This window comes from Fistularia commersonii, chromosome 12 (genome assembly GCF_037954325.1).
Source record: "Fistularia commersonii isolate RoL2024-O1a breed Wild chromosome 12, RoL_Fcom_v1.0, whole genome shotgun sequence".
Taxonomy (NCBI): Eukaryota; Metazoa; Chordata; class Actinopteri; order Syngnathiformes; family Fistulariidae; genus Fistularia; species Fistularia commersonii.
In genome coordinates this window covers 11,893,841-11,918,482 of record NC_141295.1, presented here as the reverse complement: position 1 = coordinate 11,918,482, position 24,642 = coordinate 11,893,841, and the positions used below count along the sequence as shown (strand labels likewise).

Below are 24,642 nucleotides of genomic sequence, written 5' to 3'. Positions count from 1 at the left end.
CGAACTCTGCTCACTTGTTTCCTTTTTGTCTCTGCCTCTTCCTCTCTATTTAGATATATCCCTCCAGAGTGGCCCTGCTGCCCAGCATGAGACCTGTCATTGGGGTTCCTCTTTGCCAGTTGACAGCTCCTCCAGTGCTAGCAGCTGGGACAAAGTGATTATTGACGGAAGTGACACAGAAGCTTGGCCTTCCATTAGCCGCACTAGTGACCCTATCCACCCCGCAGCAGCAGAATGCTCCTTGGGCTCAGGTAGCTCCAACGCCGACACCAGTGCTGTCACTACCACCAGTAGTAGTTTTCTGAGTATGGCCACGAGTGCCACAGGCCAGCAGGCCCACTACGCCTCCATCAAATCTAACAATAACATGATGACAGGACCTGGGTCAGCCAACACATTATCTAGTAACAAATGCTGGGCCTCAGATGCAAAGCAAGATGGGATGAACGGTGGGCGAGTAGGAGCATCCAGTAACTGGGGCACTCCCAATTTTAACTTGAACCTCAATCCCAATGCGAACCCATCGGCCTGGCCCGTTTTGGGTCATGAGGGTAGTGGAGCTAGTGGTTTACTTGGTCCTAATGTGGTGTCCAACTCCTCATCTCACCCACCAGGTATAAATGGAAATGGGAGTCCGGGAGGAGCAGACACATGTGGAGGAGGTTGGGTTGGCATGATTGGTGCTAATGAGAATGATCAGCAGCGCCCCTCACCCAACCAAAATTTGTCCTTCAGCATGGAACCAGCTAATCTTACCACTGATGGACCAAACCATATTAAACAACAGCAGCAAGCTCAGGAGCCAATGAGTCCTATTCATGGGTTAACTGGCTGGGGAGGCCAGTCACCCACAGAATCATCCCAGCTCAACGGAGACACTACAGGCAGCTCAATATGGGGTAGTGGAGAACCCAAGGCAGCTGACTCCCCCAAAGACTCGGGCTGGGACGCAGCTCCTTCAGGGGGCCTTTCTGCCTGGGGCCGTCAAGGCAGTGGTGGCGGGAGTAGTGGAAGTGGTGGCTGGGGTGACTGGGGAAAATCCTCAGGTGGTGGAGATGTATCTAAAGGCTGGGACTCAATTGATGCTGGTAGTTCTGGTTCAGGTCAAGAGCAACATGTTGGCTCATGGGGCCAGCAGCCTGGAACAGCCCCAGCAAGCGAGGGTAGCGGGGACAGCAGTGAAGGCCGGTCCAAATGCAAAGACAGGTCTTCCAGCATGGACTTTACCCCTGTGCTACCTAGACAAGACCTGGACCCAAGGGTGCTGAGTAACTCAGGTTGGGGACAGACCCCCATCCGGCAGCACACCGTTTGGGAAATGGAAGAGGCAAACTCTGATGATGGGAAGAGCAGTAGCAGCTCGGAAAACTTAGGCTCGAGCGCTAACAGTGGACCTTCACCTATCAATGGAGGCACCATAAACCCTAATGTTGGCCCCAGTCAGAGGCATGGAGCTGGTGGAAAAAGTGACAATGAAGGATCGTCCACTGGCTGGGGAGCTCCTCCATCTCAGCCCATCCAGACCGGATCAGGATGGGGTGACACCCCACAGTCACACAACAATGCCTCAAATGGCACCACCAGTGGTTGGGGAGATCCTTTACCCAACAATGGTCCTAAAAATGTTGGCACACCATCTTGGGTATCTGAGGACAAGTCATCTAGCTGGGAAAATGGCATGACAAAAAACCAGACCAGTAACTGGGGGGATGGCCCAAATGGCTCCCATGGCTGGGGTAACAGTAATGGAGGCTCCATCAATTCCAGCACCAGGGATTGGGGAGAGCCTGAGGTCAAGAACAATGGATCCTCCAGCAGCATGTGGGAAGGAGAAAGTACAAATGGAGGAAGTGGTGGATGGAAGGAAAGCCCTAGAGGAGGAATTCGAGGAGGAACCTGGGGAAAAACTACCTCCTCTGTTAATAGTAGCAGCTGGGGGGAGATCTCCCGTTCAAATGGCCCAGTGCATGGTGGCTGGGGCTCTTCCAAGCCGCAGGAAAGCAGCAGCAGTAGTAGCACTGGCAGTGGAGGAGGTGGCAGCATTGGTTCATGGGGTGGTCCTGGCTCTGTGAAGCAGAATACCTCTGGCTGGAGCAATGTCAGCAAACAAGATCAAGGATTAGAGCCCACTGGTTGGGAAGAGCCCTCCCCTCCCTCTATCCGCAGGAAGATGGAGATTGATGATGGAACATCAACTTGGGGCGATCCCAGTACCTACAACAAGACTGTGAACATGTGGGATCGTAACAATCCTAGTAGTAACCCAGGCAACAGTGGCCCACCTCCAAGCAAGAACGGTGGAATGGGCATGCCAAATAATAACAACAATCACCCTGTTGGTCCTGGCAACAATAATCACCATCATGCCCATCATATGCATCACCATCCACATCATGGTCATCCTCACTTGCAACACCATGGAAACAACAATGGGTCCCCAAACAATGGGCCTCCACACCACAACCCAGGCCCTCAGGGTAGAGCCCCGATTGCCAACCCAGGTAAGACATACGAGTTCTGTTTGTTTAAAATCACAAAATGATAATATCTTGCTAAATGTTGGCTGGCGTATTAAATTTACTGTCCAAAATGTAATTTTGTGCAAGTGGTCCCTTTTAATGCCAAATGCAAGATTCGCCACGTGTTTCTATGCTCCGATATAATTTGTGTCCAAAATCAGATGCGGGCACGAGTCTGACCTCACTGTTACCCATGTTAACTCCCGCTCGGACTGTGTACAGGAAACCGTTGTTTTGGATGATGTTAGCAGCATGTAGCCTGGTAAAAGCAAGAAGGCAAAATTAAAAGAGCAGACTGTCTTGTGCTCCATTCTAGTCCTGCACACAACAAAAGTTCGCATTCCCCCACTGATTCCTTCAAGCAGAGGCAGCCAGTGAAAGAGACTGTTGAGTAAAGCTTCCTTTATGATGCAAAAGAGTAGCATTTTACTTAGAAAGCAAGAATGGTTTTCTCATCTCCGCCTCTATTGCATTGTTGTAATCCAGTTTTGAAGGAATTATTGTTTTTTTTTATGTTTTACTCAAAAATTAATGGTGTAGTCATATTTATTTTAGAATTTTTAGTTTTAGTTTTTTTATGAAAATATTACAATAGACTATAGGAGAATTATACATTTTTTTTACGTATCAGTACTGTGCGTTGTAGCAGAGTAATGTCAGAATATCTGTAGTATCGAGCAAATGTATGCGACAATTCTTTTTCTCCCTGACAGCATAAGCTTGCTTTATTGAATAGTGCCACATATAAAAGTTGGTCTTTATAAGTCTAATGAATATGGATTAAGACAAACCAAATTTAAAACCTCTCTCTCTCGCTCTCATCAGAATTTAAAATGTTTAAATTACCATGGTCAAGGATTGAAAGGCCAGTCAATGATTAATTCTCAGAAGAATTTTTATGGTGATCATTAAGTTGATAGCCCTAAGGGTAGTTAAGGCATTTTAACAGCCGTACAAGCATAATTAAAACTGCCCTGTAAACAGTCAATAGGTCTTCGTAGAGACAAAGGCCATGCATGAAGACATGGCAGAGGTTTTAATGCTCCTGTCCTTTTGATTGGTTGGATAACCATTGCCCCCTGCTGCTTGTCCTTTGCGTTACAACCACCATGACCTGCGTGATCACTTCGCATGATGCACTGAATGTCCTCAGCCAGACATTCATTTGCACACATTCAATGCACACATTTCCCACTGCTTGGGCAGTCCCTCTATTTGACATTGGTGTTAGTTTTACCCAAGCAGTACGAAAGAGGATATTTGAATGAAAGAGGTTTGCTACCCCTATTACTCACTCAAGTGCACTCAACGGTTTCAGCTGTGAACCATTTCTAGTGGTGCTAATTCAGATTAAGAGAGAAGTTAAACACAGAAGATGAGAGCCTGCTCTTCTCGGTCTGAGCTGGTGCTTTTATCTACACATCCCGCTATCCGTTCTTACCCGCTGCACCTGAAGGGCCAGACTTAGTCAGACAGAGGGCCGGAGAAGAGTATTATTGTAGGCACGTGCACAAATTTGTAAAGGTGCCTCCTTATAAAAATGTCACTGCATTGTACTGGGAGCATAATTAACAGATAAGTAGTGTCAAGTACTTTTTGGCGTGAACAAGTTTCAGTTCCTTGTGCTGTCATAAAGGTTGGGATAAAAAAGGCTTTTGGGGCATAGTACTAATGTCCACAAATGGCTGAAGACAAGGCCTTCAGGCAATTTTTTTAATACAGGAAAAGTGTCCTTATTCATCATACAGGACTCAGTGTTGGATTACCAAAGTATTGAACAATATTTATTGAAAACCTAATATCATTTGGTCATTGATAATGCCTAACTATGACATTATCACTGTGATGTACTCGTAAATAAATTGTTAAAATCATCCTCACATAGCCGATGTGTGGGTCTACTGGGATGTGCCTTACTTTGAAAAAAAAAACTGTCTTTCTCCAAATTCAGGCTGGGGAGAGCTTCCCAATGTTCAGCCTAAATCGGAGCCTGCATGGGGAGAGCCAGCAGCTCCAGCATCAACTGTAGACAATGGCACCTCTGCCTGGGGCAAGCCCCCAGGTGGGGTAGGAGGATGGGGAGATGGTGGTCATGAGCCTTCTGGATCCTATGGCCGGGGCAATGGACCCCCAGGTTCTGCACCCTGCAAACCAGGTATTATCCATGTAATTATTTTGTTTTGCTAATGGCAAGTGTAGGATAGTCCCCATGACGTCATATCAAAATTGTTGCTAGAAATATGCCCACAGCCAGTGGGCATTCTATTCTTACGGTTTTACTTTAAATACTACTATATGTTAGTGTAACTGTGAGCAATTATAGTTGTAATTTTGTGGTGCCCTGGTCTATACATGAAGCTGCTGGACTGTCTTTGTTTTCTGATACACATTGTATGGCTTCATGTAGCCTTTCTGGACTTGTGTGTCGTGATGATAGTTATTACTGGAGGCATTTAAGCTTAAAGCTGTTGTTACTCACCCACACACACACACAGACTTTATTCCAAGAAGAATAGTAGGGATTTTGTTCAATATGGTATCATTTGTGAAAGTACTTTAAGTGCCAACACATTGTTCCTAAAAGCAATTCCACATCTAGAAGATTTTAGTGATTTGTTCTATTTGTTGTGAACACTGGAGCAGCAAAATAAAGCCCAGCAAGCTAAATGAAACAGTGACACCAACTGGTCTGCTTGGAACTTACCTATGTCTTGCAATGATTTGCTGGCCTTTGAGAAAGTTCAATATTGTAAGGGATAACATCTAGATTTTTATGCCCCCTTATCCTTAGTTCCCAAACCTATGCAAGATGGCTGGGGAAATGGAGGGGAGGAGATGAGTATGTCAACAAACCAATGGGACAACGAGGATGGGGACATGTGGAATAGCCCTACCTCCCAGGAGAGCAGCTCATCTTGCAATTCCTGGGGCAATGGCCCCAAGAAGGGCCCAAGCAAGGTCAGAATACACTTGTAATAAAGTTTTGCTCCTGTTTTTTACTTATTATTATCATTTAAATCATCCCAGAAGACATCAGCAAAGATAACTGCCATCTAAACATGTTTATCAACAAATGTTCTAATTACTTTAATTCCTTTCCAATAGGGAAAAATGGGTAACAAGCCAGATGAGGCCTGGATCATGAACCGTCTCATCAAACAGCTCACTGACATGGGCTTTCCGGTAAGGCGCCATGACACTGAAGCTAACTTTAAGGCAAACTATCCTTTATGGAAGAAAATAAAGTTCATCCCTGCAGTCCGATGAAGCTGAAAACACACCGCTCTGTGCCTAAAATTAGTAAAAATTTCAATTCCCTTCAGGTCAGCAGATACTGACCTGTGTTTATCCATGTGTTACAGAGAGACCCCGCAGAGGAGGCTTTGAAGAGCAACAACATGAACCTTGACCAGGCCATGAGTAAGTCCAGCCAAGCTTTTATTTGTATCACTGTTTCTGTTTATCAAGTCCATATTCATTTTGGATCCTTCGATGCCTATATAACATTTTAAGCTCTTTGAAACATTTCAGTTACTATATAATTTAACATTGTTTTACGATTGTTTGCAATTCAAAACTACAATTTGTATCCTTTTCCACCAACAGGCGCTCTGTTAGAGAAAAAGACTGATCTGGACAAGCGCAGTGGATCAATGTCTGACTACAGCAATGGCCTGAACAAGCCACTGGTGTGTCGGCCCTCTGCTCTCTCCAAAGACCCCTCAGACCGCAACACCTTTCTCGATAAGGTAAGTGAATAGTTACCAGAGCAGTTATCACTGTTTTTATAAATGCCAGGTAGTGTAGAAACTGGAAGGCATGACACCAAACAGCAAAAATTATCAAATAAAATGGGATACATTTCCTGCAAGATCTTTTTCTCAAGAGAGCTGGATATTATGGTATGAGTACCAAATTCCCTCTGTTTTCAGACACGTCCTGCTGATTCCTGATTTTCATTTAGTTCTGCCAACCAGCTTTGACCCCCTCAGGCTTAGTTTTTTCCTTCAGTAGTGTTAGGACCTTTTATCAGACCATTAGTTGATCTCACCACCTTTTTTTTTTTTTTTTACCAAAATGATTGAATACAGTACAGAGTCAGTGTCACGTTTTTCCCCGTGTGCCTTGAACTGGACTCAACTGCACTCTGTCTATGGTGTTACTATTATCCTGACATTTTTTCAAAGTTTGAAAATAAATTTCAGTGTAGATCAGTGATGTTTGATGTCTACATACATGTTGGCAATAAAAGACCTTAATATTTATGAAGTACAAATGTCCATAGTTTGTATGTCATTGGCCACAAAATTAACTCTGGCATTGACAACCCAAGTTTATTTATAAAAAAAAAAAAAAAAAGAAAAAAAAAAAAGTCAGAAGTTTGTTTAGATTTTAAATGGCCCTGTTAAAAGGGCTCAAGTACCAGTGAGGACAGTATCATGTATCATTGTGAGCTCAGGTGATGAGCTATGGCTAGCCTTTCCCTTAAAGTACCCCACCATGTTCATAGACTTGCATTGCCATTGCTAAGCTTGTGAGGTTGCAGGGCAGTGCAACACCTCGGTACTCAAATCGTTCTCTCGGGTACCCTAAAATAAAAAACCCTCGAGTCCCTCTGCAGACCGGTTCTGTCTACTATCCTCCAGGGGGAAGCATAGACCGCAGCAGCTAAATATAGGCGTGCAATTGATACGCCTTTCTCCAATAAGTGAAGATATGAGAATCACACAAAGCTGTAAGCTTAAACAACAAACCACAACCGCTGATTGACACAGAATGGAGCCCAGCTGTTATAAACCAAATAAATGTTCATCCCAAACAGCTGACATTGTTGTCTCACTGCAAAATTCACAAATAGAAAAAAATAAAGTAAAACCTAGCTAGTTTTGTCTTGGATACCAGGCCCCAGGCAACATTAAATGCCAGAAAGTCACAGTCAGCAGACAAGGAATATAATTGTCCACTCCCAGTCTTTGAAGTGTTAACCCAAGAGGGCTAAACAAAAACTGCTATTGATAAAATAAGGTTTAAAAAGAATATCCTTGTGCTCTGATATAGAGTCAGCACTACCACCAGCTGAAGAACTCCTAGTACTCCTCTCCCTTTTTTTCTTCAAAAAAAACAGGAGAGGAAATAAAGATAATAGCAGAGTATAAAAAACATAGCAAGACATTTGCAGCAAGACTGTTTTCAACTCTTGCTAGCCTTCCATTTAACTGCACCTATTTTACCGTAAGCCACCAGACAATTAGATCCATCCAATAACACGGAAACCCACACAGTGTCACTTCGAAAGCCAGTGATTATTTAGTCAAGTGTAACGGCGTCATTATGAATCCTATTTCTTCACCTATACATGCTTTCTAAAACACATCTCCTCTCGCCCCTCCCTTCCCCTTGTCCTTTGTTCTCTCTCTTGTTGCCCATTTATCTGGTTCCCTCGAAAGGACGGTGTTCTGTCAGATGATGCCCCCCCATCACCGTTTCTGCCTTCCCCTAGCCTGAAGCTCCCTCTTGCCAACAGTAGCCTTCCTGGCCAGAGTCTGGGACAGGGCAACTCGGGGCTGGCCATGCAAAACTTGAACAACAGACAGGTATTCCAGTCCCTTCGCACAGATGCACAGAGTGCTGGCAAATCAAACCTTGTTAGATTTCACTAATCCCAATTTAAAGATCCTGGATCCTTACCTTGAATTTTTGCATCAAATTAGACTCAGTTGTCTCGTTTCACAATATTACTCTGGGATGTGGATGTAATAAGAGGTAAAGATTGTTACAGTATGAGGATTTTTAGACTTACCGTATTACCCCTTAACAATAACAATAATGTGTATATATACAGTATGCTTGCATGTGATGTACTTAATGCACTTAACATTCAAGCGGAATTTTTATTTGAACCTGCTCCGTCATCCACATGCTCCAAAATCGGAGTGGTAATGTTGCTCAGTTGTGTGCGAGCATGACCTTGCCTGAAGTGCTCATTGAAACCAGATAGTTATGTTCTATCAAACAAATCAGCCAGAAGCAGCGATGGCCCAGAAAAATGACAGCATGTCCTTGAAGCCCTAACAAAAGCATTGGGAACTTTTTTTTTTCCCACATTAAACATGTACCTCTTTACAACCTTGGATTCGAAATGGGGATGATGGGCACCTTTTGCCAGCTAATTGTTATGACATTTCCAAAAATATAATAGTCACATTTCAATAAGCTGCTGGTTATAACCTTTTATTAAAAATTGCTAAGTTAATGCACTTTAGTCCTGCCCCTCATGCCCCTTTGTTCCGTTGCATTGCCCATTCATTGGAATAGTCGGAAAATGCTTATATTTGCCTGTAATGCAGTGTTAATGCCAACCCCAGCATTCTCTGTGTGAAATACAGTTTTTGAAAATGCAATGCTTCCCTCGCAAACCTTGCTTCTAGATACCCAGTGGAATGTTTGGCAGCAGTGGAGCAGCACAAACCCGGGCCATGCAGCAGCAGCAGCAGCAGCCTCCTCAGCCACCAGTGCCATCACTCAGCTCCTCCCAGCCTAGTCTACGTGCTCAAGTGCCTCAGTTTCTCTCCCCTCAGGTACAAAAACACATGTCTTGATTACATAATAATCACTGCTAACCTCAGTGATATCAACTAAAAACACAGTAGACAAAATAGATGGTCTCCTGATTGGACTTCTATTTTTTTATTTGCCTGCACATATTTTTTTTTTTTTCCGCTTGTATAATACCAAATACATTTACGTGCACTGACTTAGTGAATAATGTAATATGTGTTATAGTAGAACATGTATATATTACATACATGTTATGCACATTGTTTTTAGTATGATTATCGTTTTTTTATTGTGGTCACATGAATAATGGGAATGCAGTGCTTGCCAAAAAAAAATATCTACTGGTACTTATACATGGCAAAATTCTGTCGAATTTGAAACACGTCAACAATTTGATTTTGTTGGTGGTTGACGTAACCCTATTGTTTTTGAAGTTGTTTCTGACTTTATAATATCTGTAGAGCATTGTATTATACCAGACTGTAATTTATTTGCCATTTTGAGAGTATTGTTAAAGTCAGTCTCAGGTTAAGTCATTAATCCTGAATCTAACTGGCTTTAAAAAGTCTTTGGGCCCACCCTTTATCTTGTCTCAGAGGCAATATTAGCCTTTCTTGTCACTGTGACTCATAACTAATCAGCAAGGATTCCTCTCTGACTCCACTCCTCTTTCCTTCTCCCCTCCCTCCAGGTCCAAGCACAGCTCTTGCAGTTTGCAGCAAAAAACATTGGTCTGAACCCTGCACTTTTAACCTCACCAATAAACCCTCAACAAATGACCCTGTTGTATCAACTTCAGCAACTGCAAATGGTGAGTCACCTCCTATGTCCCATAGTATTTGTAGCATAATTTGTACTTTTGCAGCCTAAAGCAGAGGGTATGTCTTAAGCTTTATGAGAACCTTGCTCTAATCTAAACGGAACAGCCTGAATGCCCAAAAAGCATGTCTGACTTTGTTTGGGGGCCACATGTTGGTTTTCCACAGATTTGTTTCTACGTTGGCTTACAAAGTAAAAAAGAGAAGTAAATACAGTAGGGATTTTCACATTTCTGTCTACTAATGCATTCCCATCATCATGTTTTGCTCTTGGTTCAATCATTGCAGGCGTACCAGCGTTTACAAATCCAGCAGCAAATGATGCAGGCGCAACGCAATGTTTCTGGCCCCATTAGACAACAAGAGCAGCAAGTGAGTCATTGATTCCGCCTCAACTCTTCCTCTGGATCCCACACTCTGGCGACCTAAATACTGATACCACTTCTTGAAAAACTGTTTTGACTCCTCCTGTCAGTCAGTTCATTGTAACGTGATCAGTTGTGAAAATGTGAGCAAATGTGAGCTTCTGAAATTTGCCATATGACCTAAGTCACCATTCAGGATTTTTGTATTCTTTTAAAGCTGCCTTTTTAAGAGCTTTTAATTACACAAAAAGGCTTCTCTTGCATCAACTGTTTTTTTTCTTATCCTTCTCTCTTCATATTCTTTTTCAGTTTCCATTAATAATGGTTAGATAAATAATCTTGCTTTGTCTGCCGCTTTTTGTGACAATCTTCCTCTTCTCTCTCAGGTTGCACGTACAATCACCAACATGCAGCAGCAGATCCAGCAGCACCAGCGTCAACTGTACCAGGCGCTGCTGATGAAGCAGCAGCAACTACCCTCTCATTCCTCTTCCTCTTCCTCCTCCCCTGCTGGTCTGCATCCCCCTGGTGGCCCCGCTGGAGGCCCTGGCTCCAGCAAATCAACCCTGGACCCCTTTTCAGGCCCACATCAGGCTCCGGGCCTCACCGATACACTGCACACCAAAGAGCCACCATCTTCCCCCAATGCCTACAGCACCTACCCTCTTTGTGAGTCTCCCAATGCTAAATGTTTGAAAAGCTGGGACGTCACCATTATTGCAATGTATTCATAATGGTCCCTTTTGTTACATCAGTAATGTGTCTGCCGTTGACAACATTCAAAGATTATACATTTGTCTTGTATAGGCCATATGACAGCGTGTTAACTATGCCTACAAAAATGGCCTTCTCACATTAAAAGCCACACTATACTTTGCCATACTTTGCTTTTTACCTTATTTTAGACTGAAACAAAAGCTTGAAGTGTTTGTGTTTGTCCATAATTCAAAAACCAGTAACTTAATAAAGCTCTGACCTACTGGAGTGTGGTTCGACTCAAATAGATACACTGAACTCACACGATCATCAGTCCTTAATCATGAATCGTTTGTAACAATGCTAAATGTCAATATACCTGTGGTTTTCTTATTTTTTGTACGCTTTTGTGTTTTGTGTATAGCTGGACTGAATCCAAACATGAATGTAAACTGCATGGAGGTTGGGGGTCTGTCCCTGAAGGAACCTCCTCAGCCCCAGTCCCGCCTCTCCCAGTGGACACACTCCAACTCCATGGATAACCTCTCTAGCAACTCTTCAAATATGGAGAACAACCTCAACAAGCATGGTAAGTCAAAGAAGAAAATTTATATCAATATGCACACATTCCCTGTGTGTTTCTTACAGCAGGCTTTATCTCTGCATTTTCAAAGAAACCTTAATTCTCACAGGTGAATACTATTGAGTGATCTCACTACAGAGCTGGAGTATCAATGTGTATGTATCTAGTTATTATCCAAAAATTGGTTAATAAACAATAAATACTAGAAAAATGTGCTCAAGCAAAGTGTCAAAATGGCTTAAATTTGCCCACCTCTGCCGGCAGCTAAACATGTCTCACCTCTTGTTTTTTCAAATTCCTTTTGATCATTTTAAGCAGTATAAGCCAACTAGTGTTGCACTTAAAATGGATTATCTCAATCAAACATTAACAAACCTGACAAATACCGCAGCATTGAGGATGAGCAAGAGCCCACACAACTATTTTGCATCTACAAGCCAAGATATTGGATTTCAAACATCTATAGATAAAACATTTGCAGTATCGGTAAACAATCCTTTGATTGTGACGGAGGCTGACTTTGTTAAGCTGTTAATGCATAAGAAAGTTTTCACAACATTCATTTTTGAGAATCGTGACACATTGCAATTTGTTTCACAACTAGACTACCAGCTGTGGAGTTGTGATAAGAATCTTTCAACTGTCAAAACACCCTCTATTTCCTTTTAGTTTTGAATTTCCAGCCCTCTGTTAGTACTTGACAAAAGAACCATTGCATAGAATGATGTTCCATACCTCATCCGTTTGTAAATGAAAAAACGTGCAGTATACTGATTATTTTATTCTGTATCAACACCCCACAGTCTGTCCCCTTGCTAGTTATGAACTAAATTGTTCTATGTATGCTTTTTCCATATTTCAGGTGCCATATCTGCTGCCTCTACCCTGGGACCCCCCGGGAAACCCCCCCAGCTGGAGGACTCATACAGCCCATACAATCTAATGTCAAGCTCGGAGTCCCCCGCCAGCCCACTGGTGCCCCCTGATAACTGGGGCCAGGGGAAGACCCCCAATGAAAAGATCTCAAATGGGACCAACATCAACTGGCCTCCAGGTTAGGACAACATTGCAACACATAATACTGCTAATATTTTGGACGGCTGATGTATATCATTTGCGTCGTTCTAATTTCAATAGTTTCAGTTTATATTATTTATAGCAGTTGTCAGTAATAACATACTGTCACAATTAATTCAGCACAGTTTGACAGTGCAAAATCCTTACATTAACAAATAACAATGGGGGGGCACACAAGCAAAGTTTGTTTGTAATGCACACCAGTGTTTTGTTTGCCACTAACAGTAACTTCTCACATACGCACACATTATAAAAAATCAGGGAGACGTAAGACAGAAGCAGTTGTATGATCAAGATTCTAGATCATACAACTGCAATGGGAAGTAATGTGAGCTTTGAATGGTTATTAATGGTGAATTTAAGTTTAAGCCAAGTCTATTAAGTTCCCACTTGAACTTTTATCTGTCTTTCAGAATTCTGCCCTGGTGTACCGTGGAAAGGCCTTCAGAACATAGACCCAGAGAATGACCCCAACATGACCCCTGGCAGCGTCCCAAGCGGTCCCACCATTAACACAAATATCCAGGACGTGAACAGATACTTGCTGCGGGACAGGAATGGAGGTAAGGGAAAAAAAAAAACATACACAATTGACAGCAAGGAACCTGACTTACAATATCCTCCATCTTGAGCCATGTTAGTTTCTTCTAAACCACAGGCCCGTAGATATTGCTTTTGCTGATGACATGAAGTTCATTTTTTTATTTCTGTCTCAATGCTACTTCTACGACGAAATAGCCACTTCCCGAGCTTCACCTCTTCAGAATGGCTCTTTGCCATCAACCAGCTGTGACTGGCCCATCAGTGTCTACTCTAGCTCTTTCAGTTTGTCAGCCCCTGATGGAGAGAGCTCAGGTACACAACCAGAGTGCCCCCCCCCTTCCCTGTATATGGACCTGATAAAACCTCCCTTTGCCTAAAGTGTGGCCTCGTAGCTCTCCGTAACAGGCTTCTCCCTAACCTGACCTTTACCTTCAACCTGTTTTTGTGACCTTACTTGCTTCAAGTCGCATCTTAAAGCCGCTGAAATGACCGCTAATCATATGAGCCAAACTGGAAAATAAAAAAACAAAATAAACAATAAAAACCCTGTGTGGTTATAACATCTGTACAAGCACTGTGATTTATACCAGAACTAGATAAGACTCTATGCAGAATTTTGCACAATGTGATTTTTGTGTGTGTGGGGGTGGGTGCTATGCTACTCCTTCTCTTTGCATTTCAAAACAAGCTGGGTGTTTGTGAAACCTTCAAGACATAGTTGTTGTTGCAAATTCATCTCTGCCTGTTGTAGTAACTCCTCTCTCTTACATTCGTTCCACCCTAAAGGGAAACTGTCTGACGTGAAGTCCACCTGGTCTCCCGGGCCCATCACCCAGAGCCAGGTCTCCCTGACCCATGAGCTTTGGAAAGTTCCCCAAGGCCCGCGAAACACAACAGCTCCTTCCCGACCCCCACCAGGTCTCACCAATACCAAGCCTGCTTCAACCTGGGGGGGCAACTCATTGGGGCTGTCACAAGGCTGGAGTGGCTCCTACTCCACTGGTGTGAATCAAAATATTCTCCTCTCTTTTTTTATTTTCATTTATATGCTTTGTTGCAAAGATCTATTGTTAACTGAAACCATTTAAGATAAGATAAGATAAGAACAACTTTATTTATCCCAAAGGAAATTGTTGTGCTAGAGTTTCAAGCAAAACATAACAATAATAGATAATAGTAGGAAGGAGGGAGAATAAGAAATTTACAGGATTTTAGGCCATGCAGAGAAACCGTAACTCTTGAATCAAAGCTACTAGATACTGTATATGAGTGGATTTCTTTGCCATCAAACAGAGCTGATAAGAATGCAGAGATCTCAACTAGTTCTCACCTTGCAATCTCTGCATGATGGCCCCACTGAACTGAGCTCTTGAGGTTTCTTCATATGAGGCCCCGGCTCACATTATGCACATGACTGCGTTTACACCCTGCCTTTTTCCGTAAGCAAGAAAGGAAGTCAGCTCTCTAACAGCAGAGTGCGGAATACAAAAGTGAAAAACAATCACATCAAATCATAACGGTTTCCGTTTCAGAGCCATCATAGCAATCTGGCTCTGTAGAATAGACTTGTTTGTGTACGCAGCCAACATGAAACTGAAGTGTTTTGGTTTTAATTTTTTTATTTATTTGCTTAGATTTTTGACGCAGTGTTGTGTACCCGGAGAGCTCCTAAGCTCCACACTTAGAAATTGTACAGTTTCTACAGAAATAGCACAGTGCCAATGTGTAGTTATTTCATCTGTGCCCTTTGACTAGAAATCCCCTCTAAATGGCTTGATATTATCATTATTTTTATTATTATTATTATTATCATTATTATTATTATTGTTATTATGTAAGCAAAGGAGAAAACTTAAAAATAACCAAAGTAATATAACTGTTACAGAGGGAACCACATGGAGCACTGACAGCTCCAACAGGACCAGCAGCTGGCTGGTGCTGAGGAATCTTACCCCACAAGTGAGTACTTCCTAGTTGTCAGGTTGAGTAAGATTTTATTCCTACAGTGCCAAATTACAACACAGCTGTCTGCTTACACGTACCATATAGAGCAGGTCTGGACCACACTTTTTAAAATGATTTGCATTTTCCCAACATTTAACTTTTCTTGGTATAATGTCCTAGAGCAAGTCCCCAAATGCACAACAGAAGTTTGATTTATATTTGAGAACTGTCCACATTGCTTAAGCCCACCATCTTTCTTTTCCCTCTTCCCTGCGTGCCACAGATCGATGGTTCCACTTTGCGGACCCTGTGCATGCAGCACGGCCCGTTGATAACATTCCACCTCAATCTGACCCAAGGCAATGCTGTCGTGCGCTACAGCTCCAAGGACGAAGCTGCCAAGGCCCAGAAGTCTTTGCACATGTAAGTGTCGTCGCCAGTTGTCAAATCAGCGCTGGCGAGCTGATTTGAGTGAAATAGATATATTTGGTTCTCGTCAAATGTGCTTCCATTTGGGGGCATGACAGGAAGTTGCGGTTTTTGATCTAACCAAATCCAACCAATAGTTGTATGTCTATTTATGACATGTGAGAGAGTGAATGGTTGTGTGTCTATATGAGGAACTGTGATCACCCATTCCAGGGCGAACCCCCAATGAATAAATAATATTTCTGATGGTCAAAGTGACACTGAATTGATAATAAGTCTGAAGCGCTTTTTAACCCACAGTTGGTTTTGGTTCAAGTGACAGCTCCTGCTGCATGAAATACTGAACAAAAGATCCGAATCCGGTCGGCAAAAGACAATCGTTTCACTTTCTCTGTTTGATCGATGGCTGTTCTGCCTCATCAAGGTGCGTGCTTGGAAATACAACCATCCTGGCGGAGTTCGCCGGCGAGGAGGAAGTGAACCGCTTCTTTGCACAAGGCCAGTCGCTGGGGGCAAACACCACTAGTTGGCAGGCCAACCCAGGAACCAATCAGAACAGGATGGGCGGAGCGGCGCAGTCTCACTCCATCAGTCAGTGGAGCAGCGGCGGCGGCAAAGCCAGCGGAGGTGATCTGCTTTGGGGAGGGGTACCCCAGTACTCTAGCCTGTGGGGGCCGCCGAGCGGAGAGGACGCCCGGGTGATCGGCAGCCCCACCCCTATCAACACCCTGCTGCCTGGAGACCTGCTCAGCGGGGAGTCCATGTAGAAGGACGCCGCAGTACACTAACCCGTCGCCGGCACCGTTGACATGCAAGACGGTGACGGGTAGGGCTGAAAGAACAATATGAACAGGAGCAAAACCCAAGCAAATCATGTGGCGATAATCAGTATCGATTAGATCTGTTTTGAACTGTGAATTGTTAATCAGAACGCTGGGGTTCCACCACACAGACTGCACACTCCAGCCACTCTGTTTCACATTTTCCTCTTGTTTTTGGTCTTTGTTGGACTTCACCGTTTTTGAAAGGAAAAGGTTTTGTTTGTATTTTTGAAATCTGTCATTCAGACAAAAAAGAAGTGAGGCACGACACAAAGAAACCTTATGAGTATATTTTTTTTTTTGTTGCCGTAAATATACATAACTTTTTGTGTGCAGTAATTTTTAGGAGAAGCAATCAAAGCTGCCATCTGAGACTGAGAAAGAAAAAAAAAAATCATCCCAAAATAAGACTTAAAACGACCATTCCCAGCATGTCCATGGCCAATGATGTGGTTCAAAGACCTTTACTAGTTTCGTTAACGTTCGTTTCTCAGCACTAATATTAGCCTTAAGTGCTCTCTGGCCCAGGTTCTTCCCAAGCCGCCTTTTTTTTTTTTTTTTTTTTTTTTTTTTTTTTTTTTTTTTTTGAGTTATGTTTTTGTAACTGAAGAAATAGATTTGAAAAAAAAAAAAATCTTGCACAGTTTCACCTCTGAGCCAGCAAGTGGTACAGGATACGTCCGGCGGTGAGCGCCGTCCTCCGGGCAGTTCGAAGGCCTGGCCGCGTGACTGGCCAACCAATCATCAGCTTGATTATTTAAAGACCGTCTCCTCCTCAGAGATGTCGAAACAGCTGTTTAAATGTTTTTTTTTTTTTTTTTTTGGTTTTGTTTTTTTTTTTTTTTTATTTGATATGTCACAATGTATAAGCTGAGAGAGAATATTCGTCAACCTCCGTGTGTCTCTGTGTGCGCGCACACATAAACACACACACACACACAAATGCGTATGGAAGTAACGTTGACACCCAAATCATTAACGCCTGTGAGACCGGATCCTCCAGTTCAGCTCGGGAACCCGGGTGGCCTAGATGGCTCTCTGTTGGATTTTCTATTGGCCTGTTCTGAAATGGAGCCCCCCCTCCCTCCGGGGGCAGTGGATGGGGGGGGTCTGCACCGCCAGCTCTACAGAGGAAGTCTCGTCTTTTTAAGTGACAGCTACTTTGTGCAATATATTCACACCAGACCTTCTGTTCCGTCCACACTCGATGTCCACCAGAGCTGGTTACTCTCTGATTTCCCTTTTTTTCTTTTTTTTGGTTTTGTTTTTAAATTCCTGCTGTTGGCAGCAGATTTTTTTTTTTCTGAACCTCAAAAGACCTGAACCCCTCTGGATTCCCCTCCAGGGTGCCGATCCCACCCCCGACCCCCCCACCACCCTCCCCTTTTTTTAAAAAACTGTCGGGGAAAACTGGAATAATGCAAAGAGAGGAAGATGCAGCTTTTGACCGGAGCAAGTGCACATTTCCTCTCTGCGCGCCACACCCAACAGGAAGTGAACTTACGGCGGGGGATCGGCCGACTGGGGTATCTGGCACAAAACCAAATAAGAGGGGTTTTTTTGTTTGTTTGTTTTTTTTCCTAATGCAGTAGACCTACGAGTGTTCCCGGCGTTTGGTACTGTACAAACAGAGGAGAGACTTGAGACTTTTCTAACATTCAAAAGGTTTTTATCAAAGCACTTATGAAGAGCAAACCGCTTCAACCGCAATCCAATAAGTTAAAAAAAAAAAAAAAAAAAAAAAGGCAGGAACAACTTTGAAAACTGCTCTTTCATGTACTGTATGTATTCCTTAAAAGTTTCTGCCATTTTTCCTCTGGTAGCTGGATGAAGGGAAACTGAGACTGAAGGGGGGGGGGGGGGGGCGCTGCAGTCTGTGATATATTTTTTATTTTACTTTCTTCTCTGAATGATATCAAAATTGAATATCACTGTTACTCCCAAAATGTTTCGCCTCGTTCTGCTTGGAGGCCCCCCCGCCCCCCGGGACCCGCGGCACCGGCCGTCTCCCGACACCCGTTTGGTGAGCGAGTGGGTGGCGGTCTGTTGAGTGCCTCTCTGCTGCGGCCCCGCCACGCCCGCCCCCCTCGGCGCCGGGCGGCGCACTTCCTCCCGGGCTCAGTCGGGCAATAAAGCAACTCATCCGAAGACTGGCCAATCACAGCTCTCCAACACCGGGGGGGGGGGGAGGTCCTGCGCCCTCTTTGCCCCCCCCACCCCCACCCGATCTCTCAGTTCTTTGACACAAAGATCACTTTAGCTGGAAGATGTAATAGTCATATTTCTGGAGGTTTTTTTTTTTTTTTTGCTCGGGTTCATATTTGTCTTTACGTTCCATGGACGTCGTCCTCGTCCACAAATGACTGGCTACTGACGGAGCCCCTCACTGTTCATATGCAGAAACACTTTGGTCGGAGGTGCCTCTGTATGTTCATCCTGTGTATTGAATGCAAAAACAAGGATCAATACTACAGACCGTTATTGATTGTCGATTTGTTTTGAAATGATCATGCTTTTATTTTCATTTTCTGTTTTTTCAATTTGCGTTCGACAGTATTCTGTAGTACTTCCAGGTAGTATTGTAGAGATGTGTTTTAAAAAGGAAAAAAAAAAAAATTAGGTCGTCTCAGACAGGGGTGTGTATGCTCGTCGCTCCATGCTGCTCCACCTGCCGGCCGCCCACCCCCCCCTTTGCCCTTCGCCTAGCTGCTACGCTAAACCTCCTCCTTGACTAAATTCAGCAGCTCCCGCTCCCCTTCCTGACCAGGCACCAACAGGCCCTCGTTCCTGTTTCTATGCAAATGACTAGAGGCCGGGGCCCTTTACTTTCTTGTCCACACTTCAAAATGGCTGCCGCTCCTGTAAGGTCAGGCCCGGGTCGCCAGAACACTGTCACGTACTCAACACTTTATCCAAGGCCGCCCCTCTCTCTCTCTCTCTCTCTCCCTCTCTCTCTTTCTCTCTTTCTATCTTTCTCGCCCCCCCCCTTCTCTCTCTATGTGCCGGCCAGGCACTTCTGTCCGGCTCCATCTCAGGGTAGGGGAGTTACTTGTTGACATCAAGTACGAGATGCAGCTCTCTTGTCGGCCATTTCTACTGTGAGAGCATAAATTTAAAAGAAAAAAATTCTTTAAAAAAAAGGCTATCTGCAGCAACGCCAGCGCCACGACGTTTACCAGGAAGGGGGGGAGCAATGTTAGTGTGAAAGGTGCCAATGTAGAAGTTTGGGGTGTCTTACTGTACCTTTTTTTTTTTTTTCTTTCTAGAAAGCACTTCTGTTCTTCACACTGGGTGAGGAGGGGGGGGTTGGGATTTACCTTTGCAAGGGTGCAGCGGGGGGGCGAGGGGGAGGGCAGGAAGGATCAAACCAATGGGCGTCAGATTCACACCCTGAAACAGCTGAGATTTGTTTTTGCTTTTTGTTTGTTTGTTGTTTCCTTTTTTTTTTTTTGTCTGCGGGGGAATGCCCCCCCGCGCTGAGGAGAGGATCTTAACTCAACAGGGGAGGGGTTCCAAGTTTGCTCCAGTGCACAGTCAATGATGGGTAATCCCGGGTACATATTTTTTTAAAACCAAAAAAAAAAAAATGCATTTTAACGTCATTTTTATGAAGTTTGACATAAAAATCTAAAAGAAAAACAATGCTTAAAAAATCTAAATGGGGGGGAAAAAACAGATCTATACTATGTTAAAGCTCTGCACTTCTAGCTGAAACATCTCCAGCCGCTGATGGCTGGGGTTGGGGGGGGGGGGGGCCTATTTGTTTGTTTTGTTTTTTTGTGGATGCTGTATTTGACCTTGTTATGTTTGTGTCCTGCTCAAAGCGGACGCCACTGAACTGTACATTTCCACGGAGCCGGACGGCTCTGGCCCGCTGTATCAGCCTCTCCCACCGCGCTCTCCTCAGCAGGAGGCAGAGGGGGGGAGGGCACATTTCAAGAGGTACAAAGTCTTAACAAAAATAACTAAACACACAAAAAAAAAACAAAAAAAAAAAAAACGGAAAAGGCTACCTTTCAGGACCTGCCGTCCTGCAGCACACGAGCAAAAATCACAATTGCCTGTTTCTGTAAACTGCCTTGATCCGAGCTCAGACAGACCCGACAGCCGAGGAGCTCCCAGCATCCGGTACCAAGCGGAGAACTCCGACGGGTGGCAGGGGTGGGGGGTTCCCCTGACGCACCACCATCGAGAGGCTCTCCTCTCCGCCGCTCTCTCCTAAGACAGCAGTGTACTCATTATTATTATTATTATTACTACTACTACTACTACTATTACTACTACTACTACTACTACTACATATACCATGAGTACAGTTTGTGTGTGTATGTGTGTGGGTGTGTATGTGTGTGGCATCAGCTCTCCAAACTCTGATCGTAACCGATTATTTTTCCGTTATTTACAAGATGAGCAATATGTGTATCCCCACCCAGGCCCCCGTGTCGCAGTACTCGTACCTGTATCTCCTGATCGGCCTGTCTGAACCCTGGATCATTTTAACCCCCCTTTTTTTTAAAAAAAAAAAAAGGAAAAAAAAATCGAGAAAAATAACAGACATATCAGAATAAGATATTGAACAGAAATACTTGAATCATGGAGCGCCAATAACATAATGTGAAGTCAGTACTTTGTTGTTTCCTCTCTCTCCATCTGACAGGTACATGTAGAGGCTTTTAGAGAATATCATAAATGTATTGTGCTGCAAATACAATTTTTTTTGGGGGGGGGTTGGGGGTTGGGAGGGTAAAAGTCATTTTTAGGCCTGTGCTTGAAAGTCAGATGCGTGTATGAATGTGTGCGCAAGAAAACTGTGTGCCGGGCACAAAGTACATGTATACTCCACGTCTGTTTTTTTTTTTTAATGTTATTATTCATTTCTGTTTATCGGTGGCTCTTGTCAAATCCTGGTTGGCGTGTGTCTCGGTCGGCAGACGGCAACAATTCATGTGTACATGTTTACTCAAGGACTCAATGGATTATTATGTTTTGGTTTGTTTTTTTTCTTCATTCTATCTGTAAAAAAAAAAAAAAAAAAAAAAAAAAGTTTATCTACCTTACAGTGGCTTTTATTGTGGTATAATCCGTGACAAGGATTATCATCGAGTATTGCACCGTTTTGTTCCAATTAATATAGACATAAAGTAATTATTGAGGAAAAAACACAAAAAAAAGAGGGGGTGGGGGACCAGAACTGTGGCCATAGATAGCTGGAGATGGGACTCGCCATGCCCAATCTTCTCTTGGATAAATGGAAAAGGGAGGAAAAGAAGGGGCGGTGAGGGAGCGAAGACTCGTTTCAGAGGTGCCTATCTTTACTGTCGTCGTCTTGCAAAAAAAAAAACAACAAAAAAACAAAAAAAAAAAACGAAAGAAAGTAAGAAGTCACCCATCGTTTACAAGCATTTGTTGGAAGTTTGATGAAAAAAAAAAAAGAACATTTATTACGGGAATGTTTCAATCTTCCATTGGTTATGGATGTGTGAAAATCTTGCAAAATGAAGACGTTTGCTACTTTCAGAACTCTGGGATCGAAATCCGTGTCCGCTCTCCCCCGTCAGCGTCGAACCCCGCCATCCCTCCACGTCCGTTTGTTGCGGGGGAAGAGGGGTGTTGGATGGCGGGGTGTTTTATTTCATTGTGTGTGTTTTTGTTTCCTGTAAGCGATGCCGTTTGCTCACTTATCTTGCACACTCGTGAAAGAAAAAAAATTGATTTTTTTTTTTTTTTGTCTCAGGAAGGCCAGGGTTCCAGGCACCCAACTCCCGCCATTTTTGGGGAGGGAGGGTGTAGGAGGAGGGGGGTGGCGAAAAACTCAACATAGGAAAAACTCCAAGCAAAGCACTGAAGGTTATGAGTTTAATAGAGTACCTTTTGTTTATGACAAGAAAAAAATAAAAGATTTAAAAAAAAGAAAAAAAAAAACACATCGGTAGCAAGTTACATATTTACCAAATAAGACTAAGAATCAACTTAAAAAAAAAAAAAAAAAAAGTAAATAAATAAATAAAAGTGCTTTACATGTGAAATCCAAGTAGAAATCGCTTTACATTTAAAAACAACGATGGCGGAGAAATGCATCTGTCTGTGTTCTTTTCCATCCTGTAGTCCAGGAACGCCGTGCAAGATTTCATTTTTTCTTTTTTTTTTTTTTCTTTCCTCTCTGGAATACTCTTTTGTTAACACTTGTATGTGCGTGCGTGCATGCATGCGTGTCCCGATAGCGAGATTTTGAAATGTTTTCCCGCGTTGGAAGAGAGCTGGTTATTTTAAAGGATCATGATCTATGCACAATAGGGAGGGGAGAATCCCAGGGGGGGCCTTTTGTCGACTCAGACTTTTTGGGGTTCAGGGTTTGATGTAGGGTTAATTGTTTATTTTTTCTGTTTTTTTGGTTTTCTCCCTGTTTTCCTTCACTATACCCCCACCCTCATCATCATCATCATTAATGTTTTAGCGAGATTTGACATTGCGTCGCCATGCTGTGTAATCCTTAACCAATGAGCGCTTATCCTTCTGCTGAAGCACTGTGGGTAGTACTGGAGAGAAAACTCAAGCCCATGACTTTTAAAGCCGTCTTGTTTTTTAAGGGGACGAAGGGTGGGGTGGGGGGGTATTTTACCTTTGCCTTTCTCTTTACTTTGAAAAAAGAAGGAAAAAAAAAACAGAAAAAGGAAAAAAAAATCAAAGAAAAAATGTCTGTAACTGAAATACAAAGTTGTGGCTTTTAATGTTGTTCTTTTTTTTTTTTTTTTAATTATTTTATTTTATTTTTTTCTTCTTCTCTCTCCTCATAGAATGTGATTGTTAAGGACGCGCACCGGGAAAATAAATGTTTCCATTATTGATTATGGAGCTCCTTTCGGACAATATTAATAAACTGCAAATTTTCTTGGCTGTAACTTGGCTCTCCTTTTTTTTCTTCATTATAAACCTGCCTTTAAAATCCCACTAAAGACGCCTCTGAGACACAAATTGACAGTGTGTTAACTCTTGCAGTGACTGGCTGTCAAACCTCAGAACCACTATCAGTGCAATTATAACTGACTTATTACACACAAAAAAAACTTCTGTGAGCAGTCCACACAGTGATAAGGGCCATTTAGTAATTAATATGTTATAAAGATATTTGTAAATAAATAAGTAAATAATCTTTGGAACCTCCTAATTTACACCTTGCAAAAATAAATGAATCTCAACTCCCTTGTCTTGGAATCCGCCTCATCAAGCAAACTCAATTCTTTATGATATCTGACTTATAGGCCTCTGCATCAATCAAAATAAATGTGACTTGAAAGCATGTCAAGTCAAGTCGGATTTCCCATTGCAGATGGCATGGCCAGACCACACTCCTTAAGATGATCTACAGAAACCCAACATCCCCATATGTGCAAGCATTTGGCGACAATGGTGAGGAAATGTCTGCCTTTTACCGCAGAAACCTCAGACAGATCCCGGCACAGTATTGGGGTCAGAAGGGGCTATGTTGCACCTTTGTATACCTAGAAAAAGCATCTAATAGGGTGCCAAGAGAACAGTTATGGTACTGTATGAGGAATTCTGGAGTGGCTGAGATGTCTATTAGACTGGTGCAGGACATGTATGCAGCGGAGAGGTCAGAAGTCCAGGCCGGATGTGGGACTACATATGTGGTCATCTTGTTTTACGGCGACGGCGGACAGGCTGACCAATGAGGTAAGACAGGAATCTCATCATGTTTGCGGATGACATTGTGATCTGCAGTGAGAGCAAAGAAAACGTTGAGAAAAATCTTGAGACGTGGAGGTATGCTCTGGAAAGGAGAGGAATGAAGGCTAGTCGGAGCAAGACAGAATATATGTGTGCGAATGAGAGGAGCCCGGGTGGAACTGTGAGGCTACAGGGAGAGGAGATCAAGACGGTGGAGGATTTCAACTACTTAGGGTCAACAGTCCAGAACAATGGAGAGTGTGGAATAGAGGTGTAGTGATGGGTTCAAACAGTTTGGAACAGGTGGAGAGAAATGTCAGAGATGATGTGTGATAAAAGAGTATCAGCCAGAGTGAAAGGTAAAGTTTGCAAGACAGTGTGAGTGATGCTGTATGGTTTAGAGACAGTGGGATTGAAGAGAAGAGCTTGACGTAGCAGAGACGAAGATGTTGAGGTTCTCTTTGGAAGTGACAAGGATGGATAGGATCAGGAATGAGTCCATCAGAGGGACAGCACATGTTGGATGTTTTGGCGAGAAGATCATAGGAGCTGAGTTGCTGCGGTCATGTGAATATATTAATCGAAGGATAAGGATAAGGGCTG

At 43.3% G+C, this 24,642-nt stretch overlaps 1 protein-coding gene across 1 annotated transcript in view; it reads left to right on the top strand.

Annotated features, from left to right (window-relative positions):
- Positions 1-23,252, top strand: part of tnrc6c2 (trinucleotide repeat containing adaptor 6C2) — a 51,741-nt gene extending 28,489 nt beyond the window's left edge. Inside the window, exons 5-23 of the mRNA XM_086157138.1 lie at positions 54-2,501; positions 4,471-4,674; positions 5,311-5,477; positions 5,625-5,702; positions 5,882-5,939; positions 6,126-6,268; positions 7,967-8,113; positions 8,948-9,097; positions 9,769-9,888; positions 10,184-10,267; positions 10,647-10,929; positions 11,381-11,545; positions 12,402-12,593; positions 13,030-13,179; positions 13,355-13,471; positions 13,946-14,161; positions 15,045-15,118; positions 15,387-15,526; positions 15,957-23,252. Of these exons, the coding sequence (XP_086013264.1) occupies positions 54-2,501; positions 4,471-4,674; positions 5,311-5,477; positions 5,625-5,702; positions 5,882-5,939; positions 6,126-6,268; positions 7,967-8,113; positions 8,948-9,097; positions 9,769-9,888; positions 10,184-10,267; positions 10,647-10,929; positions 11,381-11,545; positions 12,402-12,593; positions 13,030-13,179; positions 13,355-13,471; positions 13,946-14,161; positions 15,045-15,118; positions 15,387-15,526; positions 15,957-16,299 (5,279 nt within the window). The 3' untranslated portion in view covers positions 16,300-23,252. The remainder of the gene's footprint in view (positions 1-53; positions 2,502-4,470; positions 4,675-5,310; positions 5,478-5,624; positions 5,703-5,881; positions 5,940-6,125; positions 6,269-7,966; positions 8,114-8,947; positions 9,098-9,768; positions 9,889-10,183; positions 10,268-10,646; positions 10,930-11,380; positions 11,546-12,401; positions 12,594-13,029; positions 13,180-13,354; positions 13,472-13,945; positions 14,162-15,044; positions 15,119-15,386; positions 15,527-15,956) is intronic.
- Positions 23,253-24,642: the final 1,390 nt, after the last annotated feature.